Source organism: Myxine glutinosa, chromosome 14 (assembly GCF_964187855.1).
Source record: "Myxine glutinosa chromosome 14, kmMyxGlut1.1, whole genome shotgun sequence".
In the NCBI taxonomy this organism is placed as follows: Eukaryota; Metazoa; Chordata; class Myxini; order Myxiniformes; family Myxinidae; genus Myxine; species Myxine glutinosa.
Genome location: NC_136274.1, coordinates 19524297 through 19543743, shown reverse-complemented (window position 1 = coordinate 19543743; position 19447 = coordinate 19524297). Strand labels below are relative to the sequence as shown.

Below are 19447 nucleotides of genomic sequence, written 5' to 3'. Positions count from 1 at the left end.
AAGGTATTCCTGGGGGTGAGGTGGAGAGAGGGCAGTGCAGGGCGAGTGAGGAAGAGTTGTTTTTATAAAGATAGCAACCCCACCTCCAGGACAAGGCTCAGGTCTATCATACCAGAGGAAGGAGTAACCTGGGAGAGATACCAAGGAATCAGAGACATCATGAAGGAGGAACGTTTCTGTTAAGCAGATCACGTCTGGTTTGTCAGAAGCAACCTGTATGGAGAGATCAGTCAAGTTTGAGCGAAGGCCCCAGATGTTTGAGGTCCATACCGTTAATGAAGAGGAAGGGGGAGCATTGGATACAGAACAGGGGGGAGGGGTAGGGTAAGATGTGGAAGAGGAGGAAGTGGTAGGGAGAGCTGTTGAAGGTGTGTCAGAGATTTCAGAATAACTTGGAGAAAGGGAAGAATGGGGCAGACAAAAGGTTTGATGGTGATTGGGTGAGGCACAGTGAGGTGTTATTTAAGGAGGGGGAAGAGCGAGGCAGAAGGTTGGGGGAGATGAAGGTGAAAGTTGGAAGGGGGAAGAAGTGGGGAGGATGCTTTGAGGAGGAGTGGTGAGAGGGGAGTCTAGGAGGGGAGGAGCGAGGGAGAGTCTGAGGTGAGGGGTGTGTGGGGAGTTTAGGACGGAAGGGGCAAGGGGGGAGATTTGAAAGGGATGGGTGATGGGGAAGATTTGGAGGGGAGGGGCAAGGGGGAAGATTTGAAAGAGATGGGTGATGGGGAAGATTTGGAGGGGAGGGGCAAGGGGGTAGATTTGGAGGGGAGGGGTGATGGGAAAGTTTTGGAGGGGAGGGGTGATGGGGAAGTTTTGGAGGGAAGGGGTGATGGGGAAGATTTGGAGGGGAGGGGCAAGGGGGAGGATTTGAAAGGGATGGGTGATGGGGAAGATTTGGAGGGGAGGGGTGATGGGGAAGTTTTGGAGGGGAGGGGTGATGGGGAAGTTTTGGAGGGAAGGGTGTGATGGGGAAGATTTGTAGGGGAGGGGTGAGATTGGATTTTAGAAAGTGTACGATTAATGGGAAACGAACATTTATTGCAAAATGAGTTTCTTGAGACCTTCGAGTCAAAAATACGTTTGAGGACGCTGAAGGAGGGGTGGAGTGCAGGAGAGTTTCGGGAATGTAGAAAAGAGGAACTGTAAGAGATGGAATTTTTTTTTGGAATGAATAGATTTGGTGAGCAAGGCGACAGCATCCTTTTATAGAAGAAGAAGAAAAAGGTGTTCTTATATACGACAGAATACAGTTCTTCAGGGGAAAGTTTAAACATTTTTAAATTGAGCAGTGAAAACTATCTGGGGAAATGGAAAATGGAAATGGGGGTGAAACACATGATCGAAGAACGAACGAACAAATAAGAACAACGAATAAACGAATAAGAACAACGAATAAGAACAGAGAAGGATTTTTTTTTTGAGTTGAGATTTTAAACAAGGAAGTATGGGTTGAAAGACTGGGACAAAAACAGAGAACGAAAGTAATTGCAGCACAATCGACGGACCGCTGAGAGAAAAACAAAGCCTCAAGGTAGGACACGGTAGCCTACTAGGCCTCAAAATACACGACACAAATTAACCGACGATTTTGTATACAGGTATGAAAAATTAACACCGAGAATCTTACTAAAGACACACTATAGGTAAACACACCGAAAGATCGATACAGTTTCGACAAAAACACAATTGTGAAAAATTACTTAACTTCGAAAGCGTGAGCGCATGGACAGCTTCGAAAAGACGTGACCTCGCCGACAAAGATCTCGCGAGATCTCAAAGATTTAACTCAAACGGCGAATAATTTTCGATTTTCCACAAATATGCCTCGTCAATGCGTCCTTGGTGGTTGTAGTAATACCAGCTGAGATGGTTTAATGTTACACCAATGGCCGAGAGTCCCTAAGTTTGCCAGAAATTGTACGAGGTTTGTCCGAAATACCCGAGTGTGGATCGGGCCTACAAAATGGTCGCTTTTGTGCTCAGAACATTTTACAGAGCACTGCTATGAAACAACAGAGATGGCTATAGATATTGTGGTTATCTGCAACGATTGAGGGGATCCCATTCCCATGATTAAACGTAAGAAATAGCCTTCGCTCGAAACTGAAAACCTTCTTAGCCTACCACCACCCACACCCCGATACCGCCACCCAAATTGAACGGAAAAACAAAATCTACCAATTTGTCGTGAACATGTGACTAGCGTTTTCATATTCACTAACACTTTCATTGTCGCCGTCTTCGTCTGAATTGCTCCCATAAGGCTCAAAAGGAAATTGCTCCATAATTCCCCCGAAAGCGTTTCCATCACTAATTTTATCTCCAAATGTTTCTTCAAAATCCCACTGATCAGTTTCAACATACTGGGAACCATTAGAGTTACTAATGATGGTGGAATCTATATCAGAATCAGAGCTTGAAATACACTATTTCTCTAGCCATTTGATTTTGGGAAAAAAGAAAAGATTGGGAAAAAAAATTCTAAATCTGTTTCCTTTCAAATTAGACCTTGATTAATTTTCAATGGTTTTCAGAAAAAAAAATTGTGTTTATGTTCCCCTTTAATGCAGCATTGCCATCAGCAACATTTGTTGTTTTATTACAGCAGGAACCTTTGAAAAGGACACAGAAGGAGCACACAAAATTATAAATGGTAATACTTCTCAAAGCAATTGAAAAATATATAAAAGTACACAGAAGGAGCACACAAAATTATACATGATAATACTTCTCAAAGCAATTGAAAAAATATATAAAAGAGCACAGAAGGAGCACACAAAATTATACATGATAATACTTCTCAAAGCAAGTGAAAAATACCTGTATATAAAAGTACACAGAGGGAGCACACAAAATTATATATGAAAATACTTCTCAAAGCAATTGAAGAATATATAAAAGTACACGGAGGGAGCACAAAAAATTAAACATGATAATACTTCTCAAAGCAATTGAAAAACATATAAAGTGCACAGAAGGAGCACACAAAATTATATATGGTAATACTTCTCAAAGCAATTGAAAAAATATATGAAAGTACACATAAGGAGCACACAAAATTATATCTGGTAATACTTCTCAAAGCAATTAAAATTTTTATAAAAGTACACAGAAGGGGCACACAAAATTATATATAGTAATACTTCTCAAAGCAATTGAAAAATATATATAAGTACATGGAAGGAACACACAAGCAACAACCACAGCCACGACTACAGCAGCAAGCACAATAATTACGTGTTATAAAATATCCTTTTTCACGTTTCACTCTATGTATATTTGTTTGAACTTTATATAATGTAAAACAGCTTGGCGGATCTCCATCAAATTTTGCATACGTGCTTGGGGTACCCAGGTTCACGTCATGGGCACAAAATACCACCTTCCCTCCCCATGAGGGTGGGGAGACGACTTGCAATTTTCAGCTTTGCATGTGGAATAGTGCAAGTGCTTCCACCACTGATCCTTGTCTGAGGGAGGGGCACAAACACCATATTTTGCTCCTGACTGAGCAAGTGTTACTAGTTGTATGAAGTTTGCTGATTAAGGGAAAACGCATTGGCAGATATGTGAAGACACTGCTGTGTCTCCTGCGTGCAGCTTGTGTTATATAATTGCACATTGCAACACTACTTGAATACAAAGTGTTCTTTTACTACTTGGTAGTGTACAAATTTATCACATTGCTGTGCATTTACACTGCTGGATGGTGCTAATTAAAATACTTACGCCATGTGGTTGCTTTATTGTGTAAATACAAATCCACTCTCCTCACTCTTCTCCTTTCTCCCTCCCACCTCTCCCACAACTTTCCACCTGCCATTCTTTTGTATTCCCTGCAGGGCAGAGACTGAAGAAAGGTATCCAATTCCCAAGAAGGGCTGTGGTTTGTACCAAAATGAGTTGTGGTTGCAGTAACGCAGTTCCAGGCTGCCCGCTGAACTAAATCTGACGGTCTTGAAAACCTGGCTCGGGGGATTTCGCTGAGCCGGTGTATCCAACTTTTTAATTTATTTCCAGCCATCCTTGATCTTATTGCTTTCTTCTCTCCATCTGTGGAGCCGTTAAAATATTACCTTGTGGCTGCTTGGAGTCCAATGAATTACTCGTTCCATTCATGAAAAAATTCATCGAGATGCATCGCAGTTCTGAGCTCACGTTTTACGATACTTAAATAAAAGACCGTGCATCGGAAAGATTGTCAGCCATGTATTTATTCCATATGGAAAAAAAAGACAATTTTTGAAACACACCTCTCCTACCCTCCCTTCCTCCTCCCTGACCTCCCAGGTATCTCCCATCTATACATGCCTCTTCCTTCCTCTTTACTTTGATATCTTCACAGCCACTCTTTCAATACTCTTATCTTACCCTAACCTTATAATGAGATATTGTAGGGGTTTCAACTGCCATGCTCAGGAAACAAACGAGTTCTCCCTCAAGATGAAGAAAAATGATAACGTTTATTTTCCAAACTCCTGATTACAAAGAAATTTATAATTATAGAATCTGGTGAAGCAAGCATCAAATGTTGGAGAATATCTAATGTGAATTAATTTTAATAAAACTCCCATAACAATCAAATTGAGCATACAAGAAGGTGCACCAACAATCTACCTTTTGTCGATGCCCCAGTAAGCACAAGAAATTCGTTCCATGACATCTCGGATAAATCCAAGTCGTAATCCGAAAGCCTCCATGCCAGTTATTAAAATACCGTAGACAATTTCCTTGGAGGCATCCGCTGCTCTTCGGCGCAGTTCAGTTTCTAAGCAAGAGAGGTTGGCGTGAAGCTCTCTCCTATGAGCGTTGTTTTAAAAGGCCGGATTGCACGACATCAGTTATTGTAGACCCAGAGTAGGTCCAAAGCCCTCCATCTGACTAAGCCAAAGTCAGCACACAAATCTGTTGCTTATTGTAGTCACGGCCTATCGTGATTCCTTTCCAGTCCATCTTTGTGCCCTCCTTTGAGGTTGAAACCACTTAAAGCGCTTGGTCAGTCAAACACAGTGCCCTTCACTCACACATTCATTGCCAGTGATTGCCTACTCTCCATCCAATGCCACTTGCCCACCAACATCACATCATCAACTCTTTCCTGCTGTCACCTCTTTGTTTTCTTTTTATAACGAATAAGGACCGACAACAAAAATCAGTGCCCACTTCTACCATGAAAATGGTACAACAGTGGTTGGGGAAGAATTTGCACTGCAGTGTCATCGACCGGACGAGGAACATGCTTTCCATCGCTTCAACGACACTGTGTAGCCACCCTCTTCCCCAAGGGTGTAGTTTGTGGTGCGGTTGGCTAATACTAGCTCTTCCGCCTTTTAATGGTTGCCGTTGGCTTATACGAGCTCATCCGCCTCACACCAAGGGTTCCACTCCCCCTCTTGGCTACCTGAGTTGCCACAAATCGGTCCAATCCAGATGAGTGTTTTTTAGGAGACACCATCTCCTTACTGGATGGCCGTTGTCTCCCTAAAGGAGCTCATCCACCCTTTTTTCCAGGTGTTGTTTTTAGTCCTGGCAGTGTGCCACTAGCAGGCCAGTGAAGGGGTGTCGGTTTAGTCACATACAACCCAACCATGTGGCAGGTAGCATTTGGTTACATGTTACTGGTAGTAGTCCCAAAAGACTGACCTGACTTCTCCTTCACTGTCCTCCCTTCCTTATCCACAGCAATGCCCCTTTCCAGTAAAATCCTCTTTTATGGAACAACTAACCAATTACACCCCTCTTTAAAATATCCTGTCCTTCTATTCCTTTATTTGAGTTTTGATATTGTCATTGTATCCTCCGACCACCCCTCCCTCTTCCCACTCCATCTTACAAATGTAATAAATAGGTAGTCCCTTATAAATTACTGTCGGGATTGAACGGATAATTTATTTTATACGAAGAATAGTGACATTTTTGCTCATCTTTAAATGCAACAATTAAAACAACATCAAGGTTGAACAATCAAATAACAAATTGAGCAACAATAAGCACCTCTATTGAGAAGTCAAATTGGGCCATACATGATCTGGACAAGGGAAGATCAATTCGGTAATTGGTGTCAGAAGGGGGAGTGGGGTTAATCGTTCCATATTGCCTAACTTCCCATCAGTGGCTTCGAAAAAAGATTGAAAGAAATAGTCTACGCACAAGACGCCCTGATGCACACGAGATGCCCTTGGGTATGCTGTGTAAGGAGGGTGTTGACATGTGTAGTTATTGCCGGTGCAGTAGAGCGAATGCAACAAAACAATAGCAGCCTGTCGTATTTCATCGTGCGCACAAATCAAACAAATTGTTACACAGCAATCAAAATTCTTACGCAGACATCTCCTGTTACATCTACTTTGCAGGGGCCAAAAAATTCCAAAAAGGTGACGCTGTCTGTCATCCATCGCTGCCAGCCTCTCGGCATTAAATTTTACCTACATTATCCAGTTTGACAATAGTCCATGCTACATTCCTCTCTCTGCAATAAAATATTTAACCTGAGCTCTCTCTACCTGTATGCATGTCCAAGTTCGAGCAATTAATTGCATTTTCTAGGAGCTGTGTTGTCGCAAGATCAATGGTAGTTCCAGTCTGATAGAAGGTTGGAAAATACTTGTCTTTCAGGAGGAATTGGTTGATTTTGATCAATTAACCAATGGGATATGTATAATATATATACATACATACACACGAGGGTCGGTAAGAAAGTTATGCATCTTACTTTTTGTTGATCTTCAGTTTTGTCCTTTCATACCGACCCTTGCTCTATCTCATTGGCCAATTGGGCTTACCCACACAAAGCTGGCCTCCAAAGTGAGCCACTGACTGGGCATCTCCCCGAGATCCAAATTCCTCTCACCTATGGTCTGGCAAGCCTGGTGTTGGCTTAATGGTTAAGGTGGCTGGCTTTAGATCTTAGGGTCTTGAGTTTGAGGCCCTGTCTAGCCGTTGAATTGACACCAGGTGGGTTGACTCAGCCTGCCATCCTCTGAGGTCGGCAAAATGAGTACCAGCTGACTGGTCATGGGGCACTGCATCAGCAGCACAGTTGTACTTCCAGAAAATGATGCAACCAGGAGCCACAGGCTGCACACTAACCACTATGGTCTGGAACCACAGCAAAACATGTCTCCTGGATTATGAGGAATGTAAAGCTCAAAATTATTTGACTCTTCTGTGATGAGGCCGATACTAAAGGTCTGTTGTCTTCGCATCACAGGCAGTTCGGTTTTCTGTGTTTTCTCCTGCCTCTTCTCCGATATTGCTCCCTCTGCTATCTGTCCTCTGAGCCTCCCAAACAACTCCACACGTTCTTCCAGTAATCTCCTCCCGGTTAAACCTCCACTAATTCAGGCTGACTTTACACCTGTACTCCTTTGTTCTTGGCTTCTCCCGTCTATGGTACCACCTTCCAATGGCCGTTCTTTCCTACGCTTCCCTCCACGGCTTAAATCAGGCAGTGCACTGCCACCTTCTATCACCCCCTCCGTAACCCATGATCTTCATTATGGCCATTGACTCTCCCTAACCCAACCCTCTTACCTACTGATTTCAGTGTCTCGTCTTCTGTTCTGTCTCTCTTCTTTACTGGTTAATTAATTCCCTTTTTGATTGTGCCCAATTGTTGCCCCGCTAGCCCAACATAGGTTCATACTACCCTTCACCTTCCTCTTCCATGACCCTCGGCCTTCTAAAGAAAAAAAGCCTGCCTGGAATGCATTAACAACCCACCTAGTGTATTCCTTGACATGACAACACTTTTGTGAAGGAGTTTGTTGGACATTGGAATGGATCCATCCATAAGGAGCATATTTGGACAGTTTCATTTTAATTTTAATTTACTTCTGATCTTTATCTTTTTAATACGGATGGATTTATTTTCACTTTGAGTGAAAAATTGCAGAACATGAGGAGATTGTGTCGTGTGACTAGAATATGATTCAAGCGATGATGTAATCTTGGTAAATGGGTAGAAAAATTCTTTTTTTTCCCTTCCATCCCAAAGGACATTAGCAATGGGATCGGAACTGACTCCGGAGGAGCAAGCAATCATACGGAGCGTAATGGACCGAGCTGAACGCATAGATTCCTTGGAGCAGCTGCGTGTTGGGTTAGTCTGGAGACTAATGGTTGGGTCCCCATTATAATGGGATGGTGGGGATGGGTGAGTGAGGAATGAATAATCAGGTAGTTTTTTGATAGATATTGATTAATTGATTAATTAATTGATTGATATCCTCCAGATATTTTGCATAGTAATTTCTCATAAATTAATTATGCTGTGATGTATAATTAAAAATCTGTGATGGTTTTGAAGAGAGGAACTTGATATAAAGCATTAAATGCATCGCAGGTGCAACAATGGGGCCCAATTTGAGTCTGATTGTGGGTTTTTCCCAGATCTTCTCGTAAATGATTTCTTACCCCATTTAGCAAAATGAAATAAGTGAAAATAAAATAAAAATCTTTGAGGATTAAGACCAAGATGAAATGCCTTGAGGTGTTTCATCTTGGTGGAGTTTTTAGAAGAGTTGTTCATTTTTGGACATACAGGGATTTAAATGACGTGGTGACTAAGACTGGATCTGCGTCAATGTGGTGAGATATCAGCTGTTTCCTTGCAGAAAAATCGATTGATGTCAAACATGCTTGGCAAATGGTTTTTGTTTGCCTTATGGCACGGAGCGTATAAAAAAAGCTCTCTCGGCGAGCTTGAGAGCTTGAAGAGGGGGGCGACTCGCAAAGGCCATCGTTACTGAAGAACTACACATCTTGCCTGTTTTGGGAAGCCTATTTCCAAGCCAATTAAACTGACTTGGACGAGTCTCCTTGGAGAGGGAGAGGAAGGCAGATGGAGTGAGCAAGTTCATGGCTTTCTAGCTCCATCTGGTGCAAGCTATGAGTTTTGTAGCCTCTGTGACATTTATTGTTCTTTGTATTCGGTGGATTGTTTTGTGGATGGTTGATTGAGAATGCAGTAAAAAAAACAAGACCAAAAGTCTAAGAGTGGCCTAGCCGGGCTTGTTTTATACTTTAGTTGAAAAGGATAGTATGACCTGGGTGGAGATACCAGTTAGCAAATAATGTAAGTATTAATTTATTTTTAAGTACTATAAGTCTCTAATCTGTCTGTCACCATGGAAGTGAAGAGATTGCATTGAGACACTGGTTTATTCTAAATGTTTCGAGTCAACAATGAACAAACCGTACACCACTTCAATCCAGTAACTTTGCCGTCACGATGAAGGGATTGTCGTGTTACGATTATATTTACGATATTATCATTATTATTAACTTTATTATTATTATTACAAAAGCAATACTACTGTATTAAGAAACTTTGGGCTAATTTGTCCAAAGCAGCCTGAAGGTGAGGCATGAAGCCGAAGCCTAAGGCCTATACATACTGTTTCGTTGGAAGACCTGTAACGTGTACATTTTCGATATTTGATGGTCATTTTAACAATCGGTTTGTTTGTGTTTCACACGAAATGAAAAACATAAAGGTAGAGCATGGCGATTGTGATACATGACAGGTTCGATGATATGTGCGGCCTGAATGGCATAGAAATCGAAATGGCGGTGTGTGGAGTATATTGATAGAGACAACCAACTCGCATAGAAGCACTCCTTGCAATACCTGATATATACTTCTCCCAGCTGAAATTAGGTGAGATATCAAGACCAAGTAGGCACAGAGCTGATGCTTCTGGCAAGATCAAAGGACCAATGTGCACAGGAGTAAATGACCTCTCTCTAGAGCGAGACAGGGACAGCAATTTAGTCTTCTTGGCATTGAAAGGTTACCAGCCAATCTTGACCCCACTTCAACACATTCTCGAAATCATTGTTTAATGAGACACAAACCCCACTATGAGAAGTATTACTTGAATTAGGGGATACCCCGTAGAGTGTGGAATCATCGGCATACAGCATACTGACATTGGGCTGGGACAGTACGACATAGTGGCAACCAGGTAGATAGAGGTGCATAATTGGACAAGGCATAAAAATACAAACATTAACAAGAAATTTTGACCACCTACTTCATTTTTTTTTTTTTCTGGTGTATACTAGCTTTGGCAGCCACAAGTGGCATGTCCTCTCCATTCGATTACATGAGAATTTAGCTACGTCTGCACTTGAGGGGAACTTTCAATCTAAGGGCCAGACTCTCTAGGGCACAATTGGTAAGAGACAATAACAAGCTGACAATCACGAATGTCATAAGTTATTTTTATTTTTAGTATGCAGTCAAACCAAAGAATAAGTGAAAAATCTTTTTGCTTTATTTTTGACTAAAAGGAGCAACGTCCGTCCATGGGTCATTCTAAAGGGTTCCTGCTCTCGTAGATTAATCAAAATGATGCCGTTGTAAAGCTAACAATAGATTTAATTGGAACTAATATGTCAAAGTTGTAAAATGCCGTGTCCGTTTAATCATAAAAATTCATTATAGCAGGACATGGAACTGCTGTGATTCCAATGGTACCATTTTAATTGTTGTACAACAGCAGGAACCCATTTAAATCAAGTCATGGACACAAGCACACACAATTGTATACTGTATAGTAATATTTGTCGAGGCATGATAAAAAATATCTAAAAGTACATAGAATGAGCACACGATCAACAACAACAACAACAACAACAACAACAACCGTCTTTTCACAATTCCGCAAGGACTGTCATATCTCATCAACTAAGCGATGGGTGTTCTGTGCTAGTGGGAATTAACTAAACTATCCAATGGAATGGTAGCCCTATGCCTATAAGTCATTTCTATATATATATATATATATATATATATATATATATATATATATATATATATATACAGACTTGGCATTTAATATGGAATTTTTTTTTTGTGGGGGTGAACTTACTTTTCAAGATGTCTTAGAACCAAAAGTTCATTGGAATTATGTTGAAATTATTCTAGGTTAATGTGACCTTTAAAAGAAACAAAAACCACATTTGACATTTCGAAACAAATAAATTGATCCTTGAAAGTGATGTAAACTGATATCGAACTCAATTCATGGACAGTACTGTGTTAAACTTCTGTACGTTTTCCAGAAGTATGTCTTTATTTTGCACATTAGCCAAATTTATTTTTAACAAAACCGAAAGTTAAATTACGACTGGGATTACGGACAGTAAAATTACAGTTCAGTCCTTCGTGTAACCCCCACGAGCATTCAGGAGAGCACGTACACGTTGAGGCATGCTGTTCACGAGATTTGCCAAGGTTTGGACAGGAATCACTTGCCATGCAGTGACAATAGCCTGCTGCAATTCACGCACAGAGGTCGGCTGCTGGTCCAGGTGGTCGATTTGACACGTTAATTCTGCCCACAAGTTCTCTATCGGATTCATATCCGGGGACATGGCAGGCCACTCCATATGCTCTACACCACGGTCAGCAAGAAAGTGTTGGATCATGCGAGCACGATGAGGCCGTGCATTGTCATCTTGGAAGACAAAGTTTCCTCGAAAGGCTGCACGAGCAAATGGAAGCAATGTTTCTTCCAGAATGGCCCTGTACTTGAACTCGTTGAGGTTTCCATTCAGAACAACCAGGTCAGTTTTACCCCCTGCATGAAAAGCAGCCCAAACGGTCACCCCACCACCTCCAGCTTGGACTCTTGGCACTACACAATCTTTGTTGTCGGCTAAATGCACTTGTCTGCGCACTCGGACGCGGCCATCTTGATGATAGACCAGAAATCTAGACTCGTCACTGAAGATCACGTGATTCCAGTGTCCTGGCTGCCATTGACGGTGCTCTCTGGCCCACTGCAATCGGCACTGGCGGTGTTGTCTGGTCAGGCGTGGCTTTCTCAGGGGACGCCTGGCACGATAGCCTGCTTGAACCAGTCGTTGGTTGACTAGCCTTCTGGATACAGGCACATTTGTCAGTTGCTGCCACTCAGCCCTAAGCCGATTAGCTGACTTGGTACGGCCATTACGGACTAACAGGTGCAGCTGGCGATCATCCCTCCTTGTGGTTCTGCGGGGGCGTCCTGGTCTCGGTATTGGAGTAGGGACACCCCTCTGAGCATTTCGTTTCAGGATCTTTGACACCTGACCTTGAGTGATGCCATACTGCCGAGCAATAGCACGCTCTTTCATGCCGTAATTTCGTAAAGCCACCACTCCATGACAAACAGCATTGTCGGGTTGACGGACCATCTCCAGAGGAAACGGCAATAACTTTTGGAGACGTGCAGCAGTTGTTTTCCACTAATACAGAACGCAACAACCCTTGTATACCCGACTGTGAAGCCAATCGTCAAATGCACATGTCCGTACATTTTGCCATGCCACCTGTGATATAATCCTGTTGTTGACTTCTTGCTGCGACAGACAATCAGCGACATGTTTCTTTTAACAAATAAATCACCAAAGTGTAAAAGAAACTCACCAGATTGATATACTGAGTTAAGAAAGTAAACCCAAGTCAAGAAAAAAAAAAGATTCCATATTAAATGCCAAGTCTGTATATATATATATATATATATATATATATATATATATATATATATATATATATATATATATGTATACTGTATATATATATATATATATATATATATATATCAATCAAATAAATCCATCTTGAGTTCTCCAACCTTTAATGAGCAAAATAAATAACTGTTTGACGTTTCGATCAGCAACATGGACAACCGTGCATCCTCTGGCCTTTTTCAAGAGTAAAGAAAAACAATTCTACACCCCCCCCCCCACCCCTTATATCAAGGGAAAAAGGGGGGTGGGGACACCGAAATCAGCAATCAATGCCATTCTGGAACAAACTCGTGGCATTCAAATTTAAACTGTAAATCCAACCTGTAAACTGTGAATCCAATTTAAACTGTAAACTGTATATATTTGAATATAAGAGGCATTCCAAAGCTTTCCCCTCTCATGGAGGAAAATGGCGAACAAGATGACGCAATAACAGAAAGGACATTTCGTAGGCAGAAGGTAATAAGCTCATTGCTCATTGGTTATTATAGGAGACATGAGTAACCAATAGGATAGGGGGATGGATCATCCATCGACATTTCACCATTATTGATCCACGGAGTTAATTCCTTCAGCTTTGCCGATGCCATACGTTCTGTTACACAAATGAGTAAAAATTCCATTGTGTGCTCATTTGACATGAAAAGCCCCTTCACGAATGTTCCATTGACGGAGGTCACAGAGATCAGTGAACAGCATCTCTATCACGAGGACCTACCGATGCCACCGATTTCTGAACCTGTTTTTGTGGAACAATTGAATATGGCCACACGATGAGTGGAATGTAGTTTTAATGACTCAATGTTCACTCAGATCAATAGCGTAGCAATGTGATCCCCCATAGGCCATAGGGCCTGTCCGAGCAAACATTTTTGTCGGGCATCATGAACGACCAATTTACATTCTGCAATTTCAGGCCCAATTTCAGGCCCAACTGATAATTATCAGTACATTGATGACATATTTGCTGTTTTCATGGCTACTTCAAGTGGTGAAGTCTTTCTGAAACACCTGAATGCTCTCCATCCATCCTTGCAATTCACCTCTGGGATGGAACGCTCCGGTGTACGACCCTTTCTGGATTTACTTGTGGGGAATTCATCGAACACTTTTAGTACAACAGTTACTAGGCAGTCTACCAGATGGGACTCGTATAGTCCCATTCGGTACAAGAATGGACTGATTCGTACTTTGGTCAATCGAACAATGAAGATTTGCTCAGCAAGCAAACTTCCTCATGAAATCCCGACCATTAGGACGATCCTCATTGAGAATGGATATCCTGAGCAAGTCATTAATAATAATAGATTCTTGCACAAGTTACTGAGTCAGTCAAATGAAAAGGACCTGATAGACGTCCGGTGTACCTGCATTTATTTACCTTGGAAAGGAAAAGAGTCTCAACGGTTCGAGAATCAAATTAAGTAAATGGTTTGTAATTCCTCCTATGCTGTTCAACCATGAGTGATTTTCACCACTCGCAGATTGCTTCCGTCAATCCATGAGGATGTACTGCCTACCATTCAATCTAGCAATGTTTACGAGTTTCATTGGATCTTGTTTTTTGAGTAATTCTCAGTGGGTAGAGCAATATAATGAAAGCGGGTTCCAGACCCTGAGCAAGGCATGCAGAGTTTCACATCTCCGAATAATGGAGGCCACATTTATTAGGTCAAATCACCCTATACTTTATCGACAAAAGGAATTTGTGCACACACTCTCTATTTGTTTTGTGGATAAATGTGGATCAATAATGGTGAATTGTCGATAGATGATCCATCCCCCTATCCTATTGGGTACTCGAGCCTCCTGTAATAACCAATGAGCACTGAGATTATTACCTTGTGCCGATAAAACGTATGTTCTGTTATTGTGTCATCTTATTCGCCATTTTCCCTGATGAGAGCGAACTGAAAAGCTTTGGAATGTCTCTTTTGTTGTTGAAATGTGTTTATAATTAAATTCTGCCCCAATAAATATTTATTGATATATATATATATATATATATATATATATATATATATATATATACACACACACTACTGGTCAACTAGTTTTAGAAAACCTCAATTTTTCCAGTTTTTATTGAAATTTATGCAGTTTAATGTCCAGTGAATAACCTGAAATGGTATAAAGGTGAGCAGCAAACTGCTCGAGGTTTAAAAAAAAGTTTAGGTGAGCAAAAACGGGAAAATAATGTAAATTGCACAGTTAAATTGTAAAAAAGGCCTTCTTCAGGGAACAAGTAATGGGTTAACAACTTACAGCTGTTCTGCAGCAATGTAAGTAAATTAAGCCTTGAAAGTTGATGCAAGCAATTCCGACAGGTGTCCCAACCTCTGCTGATTATTTGATTACAAACCCTCTGTGTGTATAAAAGCAGTATTGGAACAGACTGTTATTACACCCTCTGAAGCATTCTTTGGACAATATTGCACTGCAGGAAGTAGTATATTGTAAACTGGAGGAAATCCTGACAGAAAGAGGTCTGGCAGACCCAAAGCCACAACAGAATCAGAAGACAAGTTTCTGAGAGTCAACAGCTCGCGTGATAGGCGGCTCACAGGACAACAGCTTCAAGCACAGCTTAACACTGGTTGAAGTAAGCAAGTCTCAGTTTGAACTGTGAAGAGAAGACTTCGAGCTGCAAGTTTGACAGGTCGAGTGGCAGTAAGAAAGCTATTGCTAAGATGGAAAAATAAGAAAAAGAGGCTTGCCTGGGCCATGAAGCACCGCCAGTGGACTACTGAAGACTGGAAGAAGGTCTTATGGACCGATGAATCAAAATTTGAAATCTTTGGTTCATCACGCAGGGTTTTTGTACGCCGTCGAGGAGGCGAAAGGATGGTTCCTCAGTGTGTGACACCAACTGCCAAACATGGAGGAGGAAGCGTGATGGTCTGGGGCTCTTTTGCTGGATCCAGAGTCGGCAACTTGCACAGAGTGACTGGCACCCTGAACCAAAAGGGCTACCACAGCATTTTGCAGAGCCATGCAATACCCTCTGGTATATGCCTAGTTGGTCAGGGGTTCATCCTACAGCAAGGTAATGACCCTAAACACACCTACAGGCTATGTCAAAACTACCTTCGAGGAAAAGAACAAGACGGTAGGCTTCAAATCATGAAATGGCCAGCACAGTGTCCAGACTTAAACCCCGTCGAGCTGGTTTGGGATGAACTGGACAGAAGGGTGAAAGCAAAGCAACCTACAAGTGCAACATATTTGTGGGAACTTCTGCAACAGTGTTGGGAAGAACTTCCCGAACAATATTTGATCTCCATTGTAGAAAGAATGCCACGAGTGTGTTCGGTGGTTATATCTGCAAAAGGTGGCTACTTTACTGAGTCAAAAATTTATATTAAATTTTGTTAAACAAAATGATTCTACGATTTCTTTTTTTTATCTCCAATTGTTTATTTATTCTTTGCTTAATTTCAGAGTACATTGAGACATTAAACTGCGTAAATTTCAATAAAAACTGGAAAAAGTGAGGTGTTCTAAATCTTTTGACCGGTTGTGTATATATATATATTTATTATTATTGTTTTTATTATTATTATTATTTATTTATAAACAGGAATTAAATTCCTGCGTGGGGCTAAGTGTGAAAAACTCTGACTCAACACGGGACTGGAACCAAGGGCCTCCATCACTTTCACGGTGACAGCCCACTGAGCTATTGAGCCAACCGAAATCTCAGAAATTTTCCACACCTAACACTGTGAGCTTTATTATGGCCAATGTCGTACGTGCCTGCGAGGAAAACCCCAGATGTGAGCCTAAGTATATGTTGGCATATGTATGTGTATGCAAGTATATGCAGAAGTGCATTGGAGATTAATTCATCGACAATTTTTTATGAACAGGAATTAAATTTTGGGGATATGTTCCTGGGAAATATATACAGTCATGTGAAAAAGTAAGTACACCCCAGGTAAAGTTTTGACTTTTTCAACATATTTCAACATAAAGCTATTTGATCTTCATTTCAATAATATTGATAACTAAAGGTGATATAATATAACAAATATCATGAAACATTTACATTTTGTAGTCCATTGTAAAATTTAAATAAACATAAATGCAAATTTCGCATGTGGAAAAAGTAAGTACACCCTTGGCTCTAATGGGTGGTATTGCCCCCTTTGGCAGAAACAACCTCAATTCGGCATTTCTTATAACTGTCTACCAGTCTCTGACATCGACTGGGAGAAATTTTTGCCCACTCCTCCATGCAGAATTCTTTCAGCTATGCGATGTTTGAGGGGTTTCTTGCATGCACAGCTCGTTTCAAATCCCCCCACAACCTCTCGATGGGATTTAGATCCAGGCTTTGACTTGGGCATTCCAGAACCCTCCATTTCTTTCTTTTCAGCCATTCCTTGGTGGATTTACTGGTATGTTTAGGGTCATTGTCATGTTGCAAGGTCCACTTTCGGTTGCGCTTCAACTCTCTGACAGATGGCCTCACATTATCCTCAAGCACCCTCTGGTACAATGAAGAATTCATAGTGGATTCTATGATGGTGAGCTGCCTAGGCCCTGATGCAGCAAAGCTGCCCCAAATCATAATATTTCCACCAACATGCTTTACAGTTGGTATCAGGTTCTTGTGGTCAAATGCTTTCTTTGGTTTTTGCCAAACATGTCTTCTGGTAGTGTGGCCAAATAGCTCTACCTTTGACTCATCTGTCCAGAGTGCATTGTTCCAGAAGTGCTGGTCTTTGCCTAGGTGTTCATTGGCAAACTTTAGTCTTGCCCTGATGTTCTTTCTGGACAGCAAAGGTTTCCTCCTGGCACATCTAACCCACAGCATCTAACCCCTGACTATCTCCTCTCCTTCTCCCTCCTTTGTGCTTTGAATATTTCCCTATTGATTCTTCTTTTTTTGCAATTGTCTTTATGTTTTGCTATGCGTTATGTTTTGCACTCTGTCAAAGCGTCTTTGGGCTTCCTGAAAAGCGCTATATAAAATAAATGCATTATTATTATTATTATTATTATTACATCTCCTGTGTAGATCAAATTTGTGCAGCCTCTTTCTAATGGTAGACTCGTGCACTTTGACATCAACAGTGGCAAGAGCTACCTGTAGGTCCCGTGATGACATTCTGGGGTTCTTAGAGACTTCTTTCAGCATCTTGCGGTCTGCTCTCGGGCTGAACTTGCTAGGGCGGCCTGGCCTGAACAAGTTGGCAGTTGTTTGGAATCTTCTCCACTTGTAGATGATCTTCCGGACAGTCGACTGATTGATTTCAAATTGTTTGGAGATCTTTTTAAATCCCTTCCCAGACTCGTAGGCATCTATAACCTTCTTTCTGAAGGCCTCAGAGAGCTCTTTTGATCTAGGCATGGTTACGCCGCACACTTCAACAACAAAGAGCAAACAAAACGGAATGTCTGAGGTTTAAATAAGACAGGTTCCGCCAAGATCCTCTCTACCGATGTTCTAATCATTTGCACCTGAGCTGGTGCACCTGATTCTAATTTTAGGTATTTGAAGTAGTGATAAATGTAGGCGTGTACTTACTTTTTCCACATGCGAAATTTGCATTTTTGTTTATTTAAATTATACAATGGACTACAAAATGTAAATGTTTCATGATATTTGTTATATTATATCACCTTTATCTATCAATATTGTTGAAATGAAGATCAAATAGCTGTATGTTGAAATATGTTGAAAAAGTCAAAACTTTACATGGGGTGTGCTTACTTTTTCAAGTGACTGTATATATGGCCACACAAACATACATGTTGGGGCTTCATCAGGGCAACGCAGTGAGTCCTGCATACACTTGTGAATCTGAAAACCTTTCAGTTATAAACCAGTCAAACTAAATTACGCACTGTCAGATCGCTCTTCCGGAGTTTGGCAGGCAAGGCATACCTAAGTGACGGTGACGTCACAGCGTGCGCTCATTAGGTTTGAGAACTGAAATTATATTATGATTGGTTACTCCCGACCGCATCCACGTGACTCCATATAATGAGTGGATACCAGAGGTAATGCACCGTGTGGCAGGCGGTGCTTATCACTCTCATTAAGGTACAGCAATAAGCTGGATGGGATACCTTAATGGCAGTTCACCACTGATAGTATGGAGTCCCATAATGACTGGTTTATAACCGAAAGGTTTTCAGATTCACAAGTGTATGCAGGACTCACTGCGTGACCCTGATGAAGCCCCAACAAGGGCGAAACCAGGTCCGTAACTGTGAGTTTTGTATGCACTTGTAATAGTATCTGAACGAAGATCTAATTACGCACTGTCAGATGGCTCTTCCGGAGCTTGGCAGGCAAGGCGTACATACGTGAAGGTGACGCGTTTATTAGGTTGGAGAACTGAAATTATATTCTGATTGGTTACTCCCGACCGCATCCAGGCGACCCCATATAATGAGTGGATACCAGAGGTAATGCAGTGTGGCAGGCAGTGCTTATCACTCCCATTAAGGTATAGAGATAAGCTGGATGGGATACCTTAATGGCGGTTCACCACTGATAGTATGGAGTCGCATAATGACTGATATATATATATGGGTGTGTATATATATATATGTATATATATATGTATATATATATATATATATATATATATATATATATATATATATATATATATATATATATATATATATATATATACATATATGTATATACACACCGTCGTGGCTAAAAATATTGGCATCCTTGCACTTTTTTCAAACAACTCACAATTTTGTCGAAAGAAAAGTTGCAATTGACAAAACTATTTGGTCTCCACAATTCTTTATTTCACTGTTAATATTAAAGAACCTTTGTTTTTGATTCAGAACTTAATATGTCCTTTCAAATCAGAAAATAAAAAGAAATGGCATTGACAAAATTATTGACACCCAAAAGGTAATATTTGGTAGTACAGCCTTTGGACAAAATAACTGC

At 41.1% G+C, this 19447-nt stretch overlaps 1 protein-coding gene across 4 annotated transcripts in view; it reads left to right on the top strand.

Moving 5' to 3' along the window:
* Positions 1-19447, top strand: part of LOC137439467 (double C2-like domain-containing protein alpha) — a 384494-nt gene that overhangs the window by 154421 nt on the left and 210626 nt on the right. For 2 of the 4 annotated variants that reach the window (XM_078768119.1, XM_078768120.1), the window contains exons 3-4: positions 3840-3883; positions 7994-8098. In XM_078768119.1, the coding sequence (XP_078624245.1) occupies positions 8004-8098 (95 nt within the window). In that variant the 5' untranslated portion in view covers positions 3840-3883; positions 7994-8003. The remainder of the gene's footprint in view (positions 1-3839; positions 3884-7993; positions 8099-19447) is intronic. The other 2 variants (XM_068135234.2, XM_068135233.2) reach the window with 1 other exon arrangement.